General features: G+C 31.3%; 1 protein-coding gene and 1 long non-coding RNA gene across 4 annotated transcripts in view; one reads left to right on the top strand and one right to left on the bottom strand.

Annotated features, from left to right (window-relative positions):
• Positions 1 to 10,134, top strand: part of LOC551806 (aquaporin) — a 34,204-nt gene extending 24,070 nt beyond the window's left edge. For 2 of the 3 annotated variants that reach the window (XM_026442515.1, XM_624191.6), the window contains 4 exons: positions 4,296 to 4,483; positions 4,800 to 4,943; positions 6,730 to 7,185; positions 9,111 to 10,134. In XM_026442515.1, coding sequence (XP_026298300.1) covers positions 4,296 to 4,483; positions 4,800 to 4,943; positions 6,730 to 7,185; positions 9,111 to 9,116 — 794 coding nt within the window. In that variant the 3' untranslated portion in view covers positions 9,117 to 10,134. Of the gene's footprint in view, positions 1 to 1,088; positions 1,333 to 4,295; positions 4,484 to 4,799; positions 4,944 to 6,729; positions 7,186 to 9,110 lie in introns of those variants that run through there. The other variant, XM_006563775.3, reaches the window with a different exon arrangement.
• Positions 7,082 to 16,010, bottom strand: LOC102655995. Its single transcript, XR_001703958.2, has 3 exons — positions 15,856 to 16,010; positions 14,886 to 15,048; positions 7,082 to 7,203 (listed from the first exon to the last, which is right to left on the bottom strand). It is a non-coding gene; the product is annotated as an uncharacterized LOC102655995 (long non-coding RNA).
• Between the last annotated feature and the right edge of the window lie 64 nt (positions 16,011 to 16,074).

The raw sequence follows: 16,074 nt of genomic DNA, 5'->3' as shown, positions 1-16,074 counted from the left end.
GACTCTTTTATGACCGGAAACGTGTTCGTGAAAGTGGAAGCATTCTTTATTTCACCATTCTTTGTCTCGAATTTAATCATAAAATTTTTAAACGCCTCGTGATAAACGATTGAAAATTCTCGATAATCAATTTTCTAACAAAACGGTTTATTTCATCTTTGTCTTCAAAATCGATTGGAAGCACAAATTTTGAAACGCTCCGTGAAACAACCGAATTAAAATTCTCAATGATCGAGATTCCTTAACCTCGAAATCAAGAAGCATCGAGTCACATCCGTTAATTAAAATTAAATCACGAATGCACGAATTTTGAAACGTTCTGTAGCGCGTTGACGGAAGTATTCGATATCTCCCGACTTCCAACGCGTTGCGAAATTGCGCACGACATAAGAGGAGAACAACGTTCTCGTGGACTCGTGTCGAGTGATCTGCTCCTCTGACTTTGGATCCTCCTGCATCTGACGTTATCTCCGGCTATGTACACGGCTGCTACCTTGCGCGTGGCAAGGTGACGGTACTGATTTACGATCGATCCTTATCCCGATCTATCGTTACGCGCTTGTAATTCCCGAGTGCGAAACGGTTGCTTGCCATTGAAATTCTACGTTTTCCAGAGGCGTGCCGGTCGTAAAACGAATTTACAACCGATTCCAGGAAATTTCAACGGTGGGATCGTTTCCCACCGTCATGATTTTCAATAACCGGGTCATGAGCGGCGTCTTTGTATCTTTTTTTCTTATTTTTTACCTTATCTTCGAGCGAAAGATTTATTGAAAATTAAACTTGACAATTATTGAAGATAACCAGCTTTACCAAACGATATTATTCGCCTCCGTATATTCCTTATGGTAATGGAAACGAATATGATTAACGAATATATATATACTATACGTACATATACAGGATGTTTCAAAGTATCTATGATTCGTTAAAAAAGCGTTAAAACGGATTTAAAATTTTTTTCTCTCTCCCCTGTGACACGTATGCGTGTATACTGTTCGAAAAATATTGATCCTAAGCGAGGAAAATAAAATTGGAAGGGAGCAGTATTTGCATTCCGATTGTCAAGCGCGAGCGTAAAGTGTTATTTACTCTGGTAGCCGTCATTCGGTTGAGCAATTTTCGTGCGGCAGCGTAGCTAATCAACCGTCAACAGAGTTGTATCGATGCGTATCTACGATGCACATTGTCTTTTGCGGGTTAGAAGTTAACAACGCAGGTTATCGCTTCCCGCTGCTTATTTCATCGGTGGAAGTGGTTCCGTGTTCACGTATAACTGGTGGTGCCGCTGGTTAGAGAGAAAGCATCGAGACGGAATGGTTTGGAATTGCGGTAAGAAGACTTCCTCTCTGAACTCGACTCGATTACAATTCTTCCTCACAGTGCTTCTTCCTCTCTGCTCCTCTGTGCTCGGTTCTCGAAATGCTTCTTTTTTTTTTTTTTACTATAACGAATTTCAATTTTTCTTAACTATTTGCAAAATATTTTTTATCTGCTCGCACGTGTACGCATCGTTTCGTGATAATGATATCCATTATATTTATACGTGTAGTGTATCAGGTTGTTGACCATGTACGTATGAACTCGTCAAAAATTATCTTTTCACCAATTTTGATAACCTTGAAGTAAATATATATATTAGGATAACGTTTTTCGAACAATTTTTTCATTTATTATCGATGGATCAAGGAAATTTTTGGTATCTTTTATTCTCTTTGTTACGCGTCTTTTTTTAAAAAAAAAAAAAAAAAAAGGAAATTAATTTCTGCAACGTATTTAATTCGACGAGGAAATGACTTTTCGAGATAAGCTTTCCACAATCGGTTGCCAAGCTGCTTGTTATTATGTAAATAATTTATGTAAATAATCGATTATAATTTGCATATAGATGTATACGTGTAAACAGAATTCAATGGCACGGTATCAGAAGTCTTTTGCGAACAATTTGAAAAAAATGTCGATTGAAAGAAAGCTGATAAGACCGATTTTAAAAATTTTTTTTTAAAATCGGAAGAATTTAATTTTAAGAATTTATTTCGTCGAGTGTTTCATGAACGATAATTTGTTCGGAATAATAATAATATTTTAGAGGGTTTTTTTTTTTTTTTTTTTTTTTTTTTTAAGGTATCACAAGCAGTCAATTTCTTTTTTGAGAATATAATTGAAAAATATGAAAGTGCGGCGGCAGTTTGTAATTTATTTCTTCACGATTTTATTTATAAAGTTGGTGAAGGCTGAGAATTTACAGCGTTCGAATGATAAATGAACAGATGTGTACACTTCCGTAAGAAACGTGTCACCAGTCGAAAATACGAATATTTTTCGCGGCAGAGGGGCAAAAAAAAAAAAAAAAAAAATATTCGCTCTATAAAAATTTTATACGTATGAATTAAAATAATAATAATAATAATATAATATCACATATCGTTTTTCAACCGTTGAATTTTAATTTACGAAATTATTCTCCGACTATATATATATATATAATAAATTCACGTACTACTGGAATATTAAAATTTTAAATTTTTTAAAATATTTAAGTTTATCTCTCCATGTTGAAAATCCTGAATCATTTATCGTTTCAAAATTACGCCAAAATGTCCTCTTTTATTTTTCTTCTGTAAAAAATGTATATTCCACGCAAACGAAAATCCAAAAGAAATAAATCGAAATGTGTATTAAGGATTCGTCGAAAATTCGAAAAAAATCGTGACATCGATGATGAATTGAAATTTAAAAAAAAAGAGAATTTGCGAGAGAAACATTATATTGGACAGAGAGAGAGAGAGAATAAAATAAAAAAAATGGCACGACAAAATCGTCTGAATATCTTCCTGTATATATTTCAACGCTTTCTTTCTCCTCCAAGTATCACGTTCTCAGAATAACCAGTCCAAGTCCGAGAATTTATAATTCAACGATTTTTCGAGTCGTCGAATATCTTGCACCGGGGATAGACAGAGGAAAAATAGATTTATTAATTTTTCATCCGCTACCAACGGCTGTTTTACCTCGTCCAGAAAAGGCGAGAGCCTCGACGAGAACGTCTCTCTCTCTCTCTGTCCTTGTCAACACCTGTCGGGAGTCAGGTCTCGAGAACGCTATTACGAGCGGTCGTTTGACGTGTCTCCTATACATGATAAACGTCGCCAACATCGTGGAAAATGTCTACCACGTTGACGAGCGTTGGAAGAAACATTTTCATACGACAAAAGAGTACATCTCTATCGCATCGAGCGGTTGTTATATAGCGGTGAAATTTATGAGTGAAAAGATAAAATATTCGTACGAGAAAAATGAAACTGCCTGTATTTATTCCGAAATCTTGCAACGAGTGAATATTTTTATCTTGTGTGCACATCATTGACACAATCCGAACGAAACCACCTGTACTCGATCGAATTTTGAAAAAAATTTTGTTTTGCAAAAAATTTTGTATTAATAAATTCGAATGAAGAAAAATGAGTATTTAAAATTTTGCAAAGAAAGAATATTTTTATTTTGTATCGTTAATGCTCGAACGAGAAGAATGAAAATAGTTGTATTTAACTGAATTTGAAAAAATTGAAAGTGAAACTATTTTGTATAAATCTTGTTTTAGTATATTCTTTCATTATCGCTTCACATGTATCATTCAGAATAAATTAGATAAATTACATATTTTGTTATTACATACGCGTTACATAATGAAATCAGACTTGCAATTTACCACTTTGAAATAAAACATTTTCTCATCGTTACATCAGATAAATTTACATATCAATATTCTAGTCCAGTGATTCTCAATATGGATCCAGAAAGAGATCATATTTAATAATAATTCAGCACTTGTTTATTTTAATACAATTACATCTCTATTCTTCAAGAATATCAAGAATATTAATATTCTCTCTATATTATATCATAATCTTATATTATTTTACATGAGAAGATACTTAATTATTTAAATATTATAAAAGGAAACGATCTTTATAATTTATTTATTCTAATATAATTATGTTGTGTCATATTCTTCAAGGATATCAAAACGATCTTCTCGCTATTCAACTTTTACTTTTTTTTTTCTATTTTTCTTGAGAGAATTGGAAACTGAAACGCTATTTCAACAGAACAAAAAACACAACAGAGAAAAAATCTTGTGTTTCAATTCTTTTTCTTTGAATATAAAGAAAAAGAGAATCAGAATTCAAAAAAGATTTGAAAATATTACTTCCAATCAAGCACAAGAAAAGAGAAAAATCAACTGCAGTTACGTCTAAGAAAATGGATCATCTAGATGGCGTTTCATGTTTCAGGGTTTAAGAAATTGATGCACGGCGAAGGGGCCTTGAAGAACACCGTGTTGACTGCTCTGGCGGAGATGATTGGCACTTCCATGTTGGTGTTCCTTGGATGTATGGGATGCGTTGGAAGCCTTGGTGTCGTTCCTTCTCACTTCCAAATAGCCTTAACCTTCGGCCTGGCTGTGATGATTGTGATTCAGGTTGGAGATTCTCTTGTAGAAATGTTAATCAATCCAGCCAAAAGATTTTCAAATACAAATTCGTTTTATGAATAATAATAATAATTTTATCATTTTAAAGATATTTAACCTCAAAATGCTGAGGATGCTTGTATGTAAATTAATTTTGTTTGCAGAATTTTGATGTGTCTTTTCTTTTTTAAAAAGAAAATGATAAAAGAGGAGGAAAACAAAAGAAAAAATGTTAGATAGCTATTAAATAACTTAAGAATGAAATATTAAACGTTTCAAAAAAACCAAGCAACGTCCACTCAAGCGATTCTCTGCCTTTTTCCAGTCCCTTGGCCACATCAGTTTAGCTCACATTAACCCTGCCATCACGGTGGGATCGGTTGTGCTTGGAATGAAGACTATTCCCGAAGGTTTGGTGTATCTCTTGTCTCAAGTAGTCGGTGGAGTCTTAGGATTTGGAATGTTAAAGGTTAGTACGATTAGTATTAGTCAACTCTGATTATCTTTTCCTTCTATTCATCACGTACAAATGATTCTTGATGTATTGATGGTTGAACAATGAAAGAAAAAAAAAAGGATGTCAACGTTAATTTGATAAAAAGTGTCGTAATGTGAATGGAATTTTACACGTTCATTTATCATGTATACATACACGTTCATACATATATATTCACATCGAGGTTCAAGACCTCTAATCTCTGATTCAGGAGAACATAATGAACGAGTATTTACGTAACTATATACGATAACGTATTATCTACAATATATTAATATATTCGTGGGATATCTTTGAAGGATTGATCTTAAGAAGTAAAAAAAAAAAAAAAAAAATTGATAAATTGATATGATATAAGATATAAGGTTCATTTATTAAATTATAAACGATTTAAGCTTGCGTTTAAATCGAAGTGCTCTGTCTCTGTCACTCCACCGGCTTAATCTATTTCTGTCTCGATTCGTTTCAAATTTAAATTGCTCGCAACTTAATAAACAGGCCTCGATCGACACTTTTATCTATTATCTTTCATGCTTGTTTTAGCCCTTGGAATTGATTCATGAATTTGTTCTACGAATATATTTGTATACACTAATCATCAAGATGAGAAGAAATAATCCAGATATGATTCAATGCTTATTGCTTATATTCAATTTTGGTCACAGAATTTTGATATGAACTTTGTTTTTAAAAAAATGTGGACAAACTAATTTCAAAATCTCAAAATATTACAGAATTAATGGACTTGCAATTTTTGTCAATAATTAATCCTAGAATTGGAGAAAATTTTTGGCTTGTATAATAAATTTTTTTAAAAAATATTAATTAAATATTAAATAAATTAGGAATGAAATTACAATTGAATTGTGGCATTGAGGAGGAAAAAAATTTGTTAAGATACGTGAAGAATTGATAATCGAGATAAAAATGAAACGGCTTGTATTTCTTAGTTGAACTAATTGCGAGTAATCGGATCAATAAAACTGATCCATCACTCTAATTCTCAACTAGCTCAAAGTTAAACCATTATAATAACAAGATTAGATAGTTCGTTCGATTAACCTTCAACCTTAAACCATTGGGAATGTTCGCCATACATCAATCATAACTAGTTGCAAGTAAGTTATAATCGTGGTTAAAACTTTCTTACAGATTAACCAAGTTAATGAAATTTCATCGCCCGGAAAATCGATCTTAACGAGATCTTAATTTTTGATTAATCGATGATTCAAACATTTCTCCCGATTATTCAATTATTCCAATTCTTCGAAATTTACACGAATCGATTCCAAATTAATATAAAAAACGAAAAGATGTTATAATAATTTATAAATTATTTATAAATTAATAAAGCTCCCTCGATTTTCCAGCGTACCAACTTTTCCCTTTATTTTCACCTGGCCAGAAGAAACAACACGTTCCAAACACGTTCCATAATTATATTAACACGTTGCACGGCGAAGAGAACGTTTAACCATCGAGTTAACACATTCGAATGAACGTGTACGTGTCGTTTCCTATCCTATAACTTTTCTATCCAACTTTTCCAAGAAGCACAGAAAAGATGTAGCCTTATATATTACTACACCCAACTTTTCTTCCGCGATCATTCAATTAACATCCCAATTTAAATAATAAACTTTTCTCTCTCGACTCGTATAATCCATCGATTCGATCATTCTCGTAATCGAAGAAAATTCGAGAAAAAGTTATATCGTATCGAAAACTCTGAAAAAAAAAAAAACGAAACGCGTTGCAGGTGGTGACTCCAGCGGGTCGGATGACGGGCAAAAGCCCGGACGAGGCGGACATGTTTTGCGTGACCGAGCTGCACACGGAGCTGTCCGCTATCCAAGGCCTCCTTCTCGAGGGCATTTCCACGGCTGTACTGATGCTGGTCGCGTGCGCCGTCTGGGACAGCAGGAACGCGAAAAACACCGACTCGGTGCCAATCAGATTCGGATTGACGGTGGCCGCTCTCGCTCTCGCCGTCGGCCCGTACACGGGCTGCAGCATGAACCCGGCCAGGTCGTTGGCACCGGCGCTCTGGAACAATCAGTGGTCCCATCACTGGATCTACTGGTTCGGCCCCATCGGTGGCGCCCTTCTGTCGTCCTTCACGTACAAAACCATCTTCGGCGTGAAGAGGAACGAGCAGGAGGAGCCTGCCGCAGAAGCCGTCGCGTTGAACAGCGTGGACACCCAGAAGGCCGAGGTACGAGGTTTCTTCTCCCTGTGCAATATATCTTTTCTTAATTATTTTTATTTATTTATTTCTTTTTTTCTTTTGAGAGTCGATTGAAAAATTTTCAATCCTTTTCTCGTGTCTCGTTTTGTAGATAGAGAATAAGAAAGTTTCTTGTAGGAGAGATTATTTGATCTTGCGCAAGAATCTAGGAATTTTTTTTTCCTTTTGTTTTTAGTTTTTAGTAGGGAAAAAATGATAGAATTTAATAGTTGAAGTCGATTGAAAAATTTTCAATCCTTTTCTCGTGTCTTGTTTTGTAGATAGAGAATAAGAAAGTTTCTTGTAGGAGAGATTATTTGATCTTGCGCAATCTAGGAATTTTTTTTTCCTTCTGTTTTTAGTTTTTAGTAGGGAAAAAATGATAAAATTTAATAGTTGAAGTCGATTGAAAAATTTTCAATCCTTTTCTCGTGTCTCGTTTTGTAGATAAGAAAGTTTTTAGGAGAGGTTATTTGATCTTGCACAATCTAGGAATTTTTTTTTCTTTCTGTTTTTAGTAGGGAAAAAATGATAAAATTTAATAATTAAGTTACTTTGAGAATTTATTGTTAACGATAATTGTATAATAATTGTAACGTTGAATATTATATGAAAAGCGAATCGATATGTAGCTAGGGATAGATTGAAGTAACTTTATTTTAGAGACTTTTAACTAGTTACTTTTTCAACGAATCAATGCCCGACTCGGGTCGCAGTTAATCGTAACTCGATGCTCGCTTTATGATTATTTTCGGAACTCTACTACTCGGTCGATAAGAGTAGAATATTTCCTTTCGAGATCCATTTTTCAAGTTATATTTCTAAGTATATCTACGTGTATCTCCTCGGTCGATATTTCCATCAACTTTTTAACATTCCTTCAAGATTCTTTTCTACCCAAGTCTTGCACTATTTTCGAATCTTCTCAGTCGATAAAACGAGGATACAGAATATCCTCCCGTTAACTCTCAACTTCTTTCAGATTCTAAATTCTTAATCGAAGCAAAGTATCGATTAATCGGCCCATTTCTCCGATTACTTATATATATACGATCGGGAGAAACGAAACTTTGAAGAGAATTACGTCGAGGTGAAGGAGTTCTCTGGCAAAGTTCTACGGTGTAAACGGCATGCAAAATCGTGCATCAAGAATTTTGGCGAAGCGGATTATCTTGTAAGGGCTGGCCGTAAAGGTCGGCGATAAATCGTCGTCGTTGGTCGAGCGAGGAAGTTTGGTGAAACTGGTTTTACGACACGCCGGGATTTAACGTTCTCGGTTTACCGTCGATGGGGGAAGAACCTTAACCATGGATCAGGAAGGGAAAGCTTTCAGGATTCCGGACGACGACGCGTCGTTTAACTTTTTACCGCGATATTGTTGGAGGAATATTTTATATCTTTAGTAATTTTTGCATTGGAAATTGCAATTCGAATCTTCTGAATCTAGTGACTTTCATATCTAGGGACTCGATCAAAGCTTCGTCTTATAATTGAATCGTGCGAGTATACAAAACATCTTGTCATTTTTTGTTTGTAACGATTTTAATAGGTTTAGGTAGGGAATAGGTTTTTCTATGTTGTGAATTCACGTCTCCTGTTTGATGAAATTAATTTATCAAATTAATTGTAAAAATAAAACGAAGTAAGAAAATACGTGAGGATAGATATAAGCGATATTCACAAGTTAATTTTGAACTGAAGAATGATTAAATACAAATTATACGCTATTTATATTGAAATCTGTTTTCGTTCGAATATCTGTATTTATATCACTCTTAATCTAACATTCTGTATATAAACAATATATTCAAAATATATACATCGTTTGTCGAGTAATATTTGACGAGAATGACGAGTATAATTTAAATAAGATTTTATCAAAAGGCAAACTGACTTTTATTTCTTTGTTTTAGCCGTGATACGACCATTTACGAGGAGGGCCAATCGGGAGCGTCCAGGGTACGAGACGATCGACACTTTATTCGAGAAAGTACAAGAGATTAAGTGTTTAAATGGAGGGACGTGGAAGGATCGAATGGAAGCCTGAAACGCGATACACGATCACCTGGGCCTGGGGGGGTCATCATCATGTGCCGCCATCTTGGACCTCCAACACCTCCGTTTTTTTTTTTTTTCCTTCGATCGTATCGCGCTCGAACGATTCACGAGATCGCAAGACTGTTAATAATTCGGAGAAATCATTCGTTGCCTGCGAAACAGCGACGACATCGTGTTGTTAGAAAAAAATGTATAATAGGTTGTGTACACTGCCGTTCGAAATTATTAATTGCGTTCGATTAATTTTAAAAAATTTTTAATAGACCTCCTTTTGCTATATGTAACTCTTTTGTATATTTTTCTGAATTATGAAAAATACAACGAGTCTCTAAGAACGTGTCGAATCGAAAATTATATAATTTGATTTATTTAATTTTTTTTTCATTGAATAGTGTTGAAAAATAAGAAAAAAAAAATTGAAAAATATCCTGGAACAAAGTTTGATTGAGATGTAAAAATGAAAAGTAACAAGGATTAAGAACTGTTTATATTTAAATAATTGAATTATATAATTATATATCGAAAAATTTGGCAGAAAAATTTGTGAAATATCAAAAATTTTGTAGTTAATACTTTTGAATGGTAATGTACTATAAAGGATGCCATATTGGTTATCGACCATTTTATAATTCAGTGATTTGTATGTACAAAATGGCGTTTGTTAAATTACTGCTGGGAACACGCATTTTGTTATCGTTGTTGTTTTTTTTTTTTTTAATACTCCGTTGGTATGTTTTCGTATTACGTATTTTCAATTCGCCAGAGATTTAACGATTCGCTAATAATAATAATAATCATTGTATATAATTGTTATGATATTTTTTTATAGATGTATTTACCCGTGACGATGGAAAAAAAAATATAATCGAATCAAAAACACGTGTTCTTTGGAATTTCTCCTTTTCTTTGTCACATATCTATGGAACAAATATTTCTGTTCTTCATTCTCTTAAATTAAAAACGATTATCCAGATTTCCAAGAAATTTTGAATGAAAATTTAAAAGCGATATAATATCTTTGTCTATGATTTCTTTATCAAGGAATGAGAAGAATTTTCTGTAATTTTTCATATTCGAGTTTTATTTATAAATCAAGAATGAAAAGCGATGATCGTTTCGAAAACAATAATTGTATATGAAACGGATTTCATATGATTTATTTATATATTGAAAAAAAATAAAGAACTAATTTTTCAGAAACTTCTAATGATAAAAACAAATATGAAAAATCAATTACATTCGAAATACAAAAACCAATATCTCGTTGATTAATTTTTTTGAAAAAAGATTTCTCAAGATCATCTTGAGAAATAATTCTAACCTAACCTCTTTATTATTTAAAGAATAAATTTCACAATTTATTTAACGATTAATCCTATCTTCAAACCCCATGTTTCATTCAGAAGAATTTTTTAAATTTTAATAAATAATCGTTCTTTATTATTCAATTATCATAAAATTACGACAATAATTAGATGGAGGTAGCTGGACTCGTGGATCACGATTCGTACATGAATCGTTCCCAAGAGTGCTGTAACTGGTTACAAGAGCCGGAAAATTAAATTCAAGAAAGAAACAAATACGTTTCTCTGGGAAGGAAACACGAGAAATTATGATAGAATATTTTCTCTGTTGGAAAATGTGGCAAAGTAATATTTCCATATGATTTACATGCCGAGCGTCAGTTTGCCCATTAATAATTCAACTTTCAATCTGTTCTTTAATGCTCGCGCTCGCCTTGCTAGTTCGTTTTTTTTATTTCTCTCGATTTCTTCGTCGACATGCACGTCTGCAGACAAAATAATGATCGGCTAAGACGAAAATGATTACGGTGTAGCGATAGTAAATATTTGTCGGCGATTTTTTCCATTGTGTCGTTTAATGAAAAAATGACGAGTCATCGTTTCGATCTATAGATCGAGAAATTTTATCCAAGCACTCAAATATAAAGCGATTCGAATTTACTTATTCTTTTTTTAAAAATTCTTTTAAATATCTTAAATTTTTATTATGTGGTGTAATTAAATTTTGGAACAGAATATTTATTTTTACGAGTTTGCAACTCATCGTTCGATCTATAAATCGAAGAATTTTATCCGAGAATTCAAAAATGACAATTCAATTCATTAATATTTATATAACTATTATTTCTTAAAATTACTTTTTTTGCTGATACTTTAAATTTTTATTTCAATAATTTTGGAATAGAATATTTACAATCTGCAATTCGCCGTTCGATCTATAGATCGAGAAATTTTTCCAAAAATTCGAAAATTAAACGAGTGACGCTTATATAACACTTTTTTCTTCAATGGTTATTTTAAATATTTCAAATTTTTATTCCGATGTGAATTTTGGAATAAATGATATTTATGAAATTGAATTTTTTTAAATATTTTTACGATTGAAGTTTTCTAACCTTTTTAAAATATATCGCGAATGACAAGTGGAAAAAAGATAATTCAACGCGAGAAAATAAATTGAGAATTATTATAGAATAAAAAATATATCCTACTTTCGATTGTCATTAATTATCAAATAAACGTGCCACGTTCATCACGTGAATGAACAATTTCAAATTGACGTAATTCGATTTTCAAATAAAGAGCAACGATCGTATAAATTTTAACTATAAATTAATTTAAATTAACTACTAAAGAATTTGGTTGTAGATTTACAACAATGTACAGAGTGATTTGAAAAGAGAATTACGATGGCCATAAAGGCAGATAAAAGTGAAATCCCGTTTTATACGCGAGTTATGAGGGAAACGTTTGCATCTTCTATTAATATCCTCGTTTGCTTTACGTTATCAGTCTTGATTGTGTCATCTTAACGTACGCACGATCCCGTAATTCTGTTACCTGCTGTGTCAATTTACCATTCCGATGCGGAAACAATAGAACAAGCATGCCATATACAAACATTCCCTCTAAATTTCTCTTAGCCTTAGATCTGAATATTAACATCGAATCATCTCTTTTTTGGGAGATAAATAACAGTCTAATAGAATGGGAATAAAAAATTTTTTTTTATACGAATAATTAAAAATAAAAGAAAATGTATATTATTATTATTATTATTATTAGTGGTTATTTTTTTGTGAAAAGTGGATGAAATGAAATCGAATGAATATTTAGTTGGAATTCCAAATATGTAAATTGTTAAATTACTATGTGTTGGAATACAATACGTAGGAACGTGTAAGAACGTTGCAAGACATTTTTAAACGTCAATCATTTTGACGTGTCCTGTATTTTATGATACTGTGTTGCATTTAAACAACCTCGAAAAGAGTTTTCTGCTTTCAGTTCTTCTAAGAAAGCTTTTGTAGTAAAGAAAATTTTATTATCAGTTATCTACGTTTACAGTTAAAGTTTATAGACATTCGTTATAAACGTATTACACGACTATTATATACTTTTATAATTATTTCATCATAATAACACGTATAGTTTGTCAAAATTGTTTTCTTTTTTACAATTTTTACATTATTCAATAATATAACATAAATATAAATTTTGTATTATTTATTCTAAATAATAATAAAAATTCTAACCTCAAAATTTCTATAGTAGCTTTTCAGGTTAAGTCAAATAATTATGGAACTATTTAATTAGTCAAATATTTAAATTATTAAAAATTGAAATCACTAGAACCAATTCTTTCGATTTTCAAATATTATACACGAACGAAATCGATGATCAATCTTGATCTAATTAATCGTGCACTAGCACAAAAGGCGAATAGAAAATGGAGATAAAGGGGCATACGAATGGGACGCGTTCGAACGTTCGTAATCGGAAAGGCTTATGAGGGCGTGTAATTGTCCATTGTAGCATTATCTATCTAGCATTTTTCTGAAAAAATATATGCGAATAGATCCGTTTAGAAAGCGTAACGAATCTGTTCAATATCGATATGCAGCACGAGAATCTAATTACAAATGAAGAATTGATGAATCACATTACAAATTTTTTGATGTGCTTTTCACAATCAAGAGAAAATGATGTTTTTTTTTAATTCTAAAATTGAAATTACCATCTCGATTTTTAATTCTATACTATTGTATAATGTTAATTTCAAATATTTTAAATGGGACTCAAGCATGTATAAATGAGTGAATTTTGTATAAAATCATATGTTAAAAAAAAGAATGATTAAAATAAAAGACAATAAAATTACAATTTCAATAATAATATCAACAATAATAAAATTTCAATAATAATTCAATAATAAAAAATATTAGCATTTTGCAATTTTGATATTTAGATTTAATATTTAAATTTAATGTGTTTAATTATATTATTGAGAAATATATAATTTTCAATACAAGATTTTCATTTAATTATAATATTAAATATTTGATTTTATATGACGCTTGAAATAATTTTCACAATTTTAATTTAGCTGAACTTTATGTGAAGCAAATGTTACATGGAATCTATTTAATTTTGATTTTGAATTATAATTATCTTTGTACTCACAGATTATTTTTTGAAGAAATTGAGATAACACTGTTGACTTTAATCAATTATTTGCAATTAAATTTAAATTGAAAAATATTCTTGCAACATGACTGTTAATAGTTTGATCAGATGTCTGCGGATTTATATTGGTATGAAAGATGATCATTGGAAACACTTGATATATAGATAACCACAAGCAAAGTGAATGAACTCTAAAGAGATTGTAATTCTTGACCAAGGTTGAGCATGTGATTTGTTTGCATTAATTGGTCCATATATAGAATAAGATAAAAGCTATTATCAATACTAATGTTTCATCAAATGATTTTTTTCAAAGTTAAATTTCCTTCAAGATCATTACTTTTGTTTCATTTAAATATTCATTATAACTATAGAATTATACTACTGTAGAATTTAGAATAAGAAATAATTATTATAGAAATTTTATTATTTAAAATTAGAATTAACAACTTTTAGATTTTTATAAAAAAATTTTTTAGTTTGAATTATAAATACTTTGAATTAATGAAATTTCATCAAAATGTTTATCAAAAAATTATTTATAAACGTTTTTTTTTGTGAGATAGTATATATGTCAAAAAATAAATCATCTCTCTTTATCATAAATAAAATAATCATGAATAGATTTTTGTCGAAATGAAGTTTGATCAATTATGCATGAATTTAATAAAAAAAAATCACGAACCTCGTAAATTCCTTCAAATCGTTGAATATTTTACATTGTCAAAAGCTTTGTAATCCAATCGAATATGATTTTTTTTATAATATGGATCCATGTAACAGTTGATATGTCTTGGCATGTAAACGAATCTTGGTGTAATGTCCAATGTATATAAACATTGTCGATTCTGTACACAATACTGTATTGTAACACTTTGAACAAATTTAATCCATCATATGAATTTATCAATAAACAAATTCAACATGTGTTCACATTTGACTCGCATATCCGCCGTGAAGAATGTCACGTTTGTAAAACTATTCGTTCGATAATCGAAAGATGCAATGCGAGTGACGTAATATCGAATCTCGCAAGTATAACGTATTTCTCGCAAGAAGAGAACTATAGGGGAGTGAATCGTAGCTTTTAGGAATTCAACCTATAGAATCTTATCGTATTTCTTTCAGAATTCTACCTACCGCAGTTACAGCTTATGTTATTTGCCCCTTCGAACATGGAAAAAGTTTGTACTGCGGTTATGCTTTGTCCACTGCGCAAACTCGACCGGTCGTTTGACTTGGTGGTCGATCCCTCCCGACCCTGCCCGACCCCTCGTCTGTGAGCGCGCGCCGGTAGGCTAACCTGACCGTGAACAGGCGCGACGCTATTAAACGGTCAAGAAAGAAATATTTATCGGAATTTTACACAATTGAGAAAGCATGAAGTTCATTACGAGATTTTAAAGGTATGGATTTTAACATTTTTTACTGATATTATATAATATTATTAGAAATAAATATTTTTTGTTTCGGAAATGAATCATTTTTTTGAAAGTTATCTTATAGTTTGTATTTAAAAGAACATGTAAAAAGAAGTTTCATATCTACAAAATATTTGACGAGAAAATGGCGTCACATTTTAAATTGATACGTAAATTTAGCCAATTGTTACAAGATTCAATTGACAATTGTTTTATTTTGACATTAATTGCAACAATTGTGTTGTAATTTGTAATTTTTCTGATAATATTCGAACAAATAAGATTGAATATTGTGTAAAAAAAATATATAACGAGCATGATATGCAAAACGTGTTCCGTTTTCTTCGTACATACACATCTTATTATTAAAAAGAAAGTAATATACGAAAGTATGGTTAATCATATGTTTGAACGTAAATTTAATAAACCACGAAATTTACAATATTCTGAATACGATTATTATATTAATCTTTAAATTATAAGAAAAATTGTAAGAAAATAAAAGATATGTTAAACTTTGATAACTATAATTTAAATGATATTGATCTTTCAAATATTAATTAAAATTACTTTTTTATAAAATTATGCAAAATATTTTATTTATTTAAAGTTAATAATATTTAATAATATTTATTCAAATAAGTCCAATAAAAATAATTACGAAGATAAATAAAGAAAATTTTACTTACTTATTAAAATTATTAAAAATAAATTTTTGTCTTTTATAGAACCTGTACGCCCTTTGCTAGCTACGCTCGTGAAGTATAGCATCCCTCTCACTTTCTCCTACCCTCTAATGGAATGGCGCCGGTCATGTGTCCTTCTTTCTCGTTCCCGCGCAGTCTCAACACTGAAAGACTCGACAGTTCTCCCTTCCTCTCGTTATACCTGGCTTCCCTCTCCCGGTT

The sequence above is a fragment of the Apis mellifera genome, linkage group LG8 (assembly GCF_003254395.2).
Source record: "Apis mellifera strain DH4 linkage group LG8, Amel_HAv3.1, whole genome shotgun sequence".
Taxonomy (NCBI): domain Eukaryota; kingdom Metazoa; phylum Arthropoda; class Insecta; order Hymenoptera; family Apidae; genus Apis; species Apis mellifera.
Note: the sequence above shows the minus strand (reverse complement) of the source record. Positions and strands in the feature narration are given on the sequence as shown.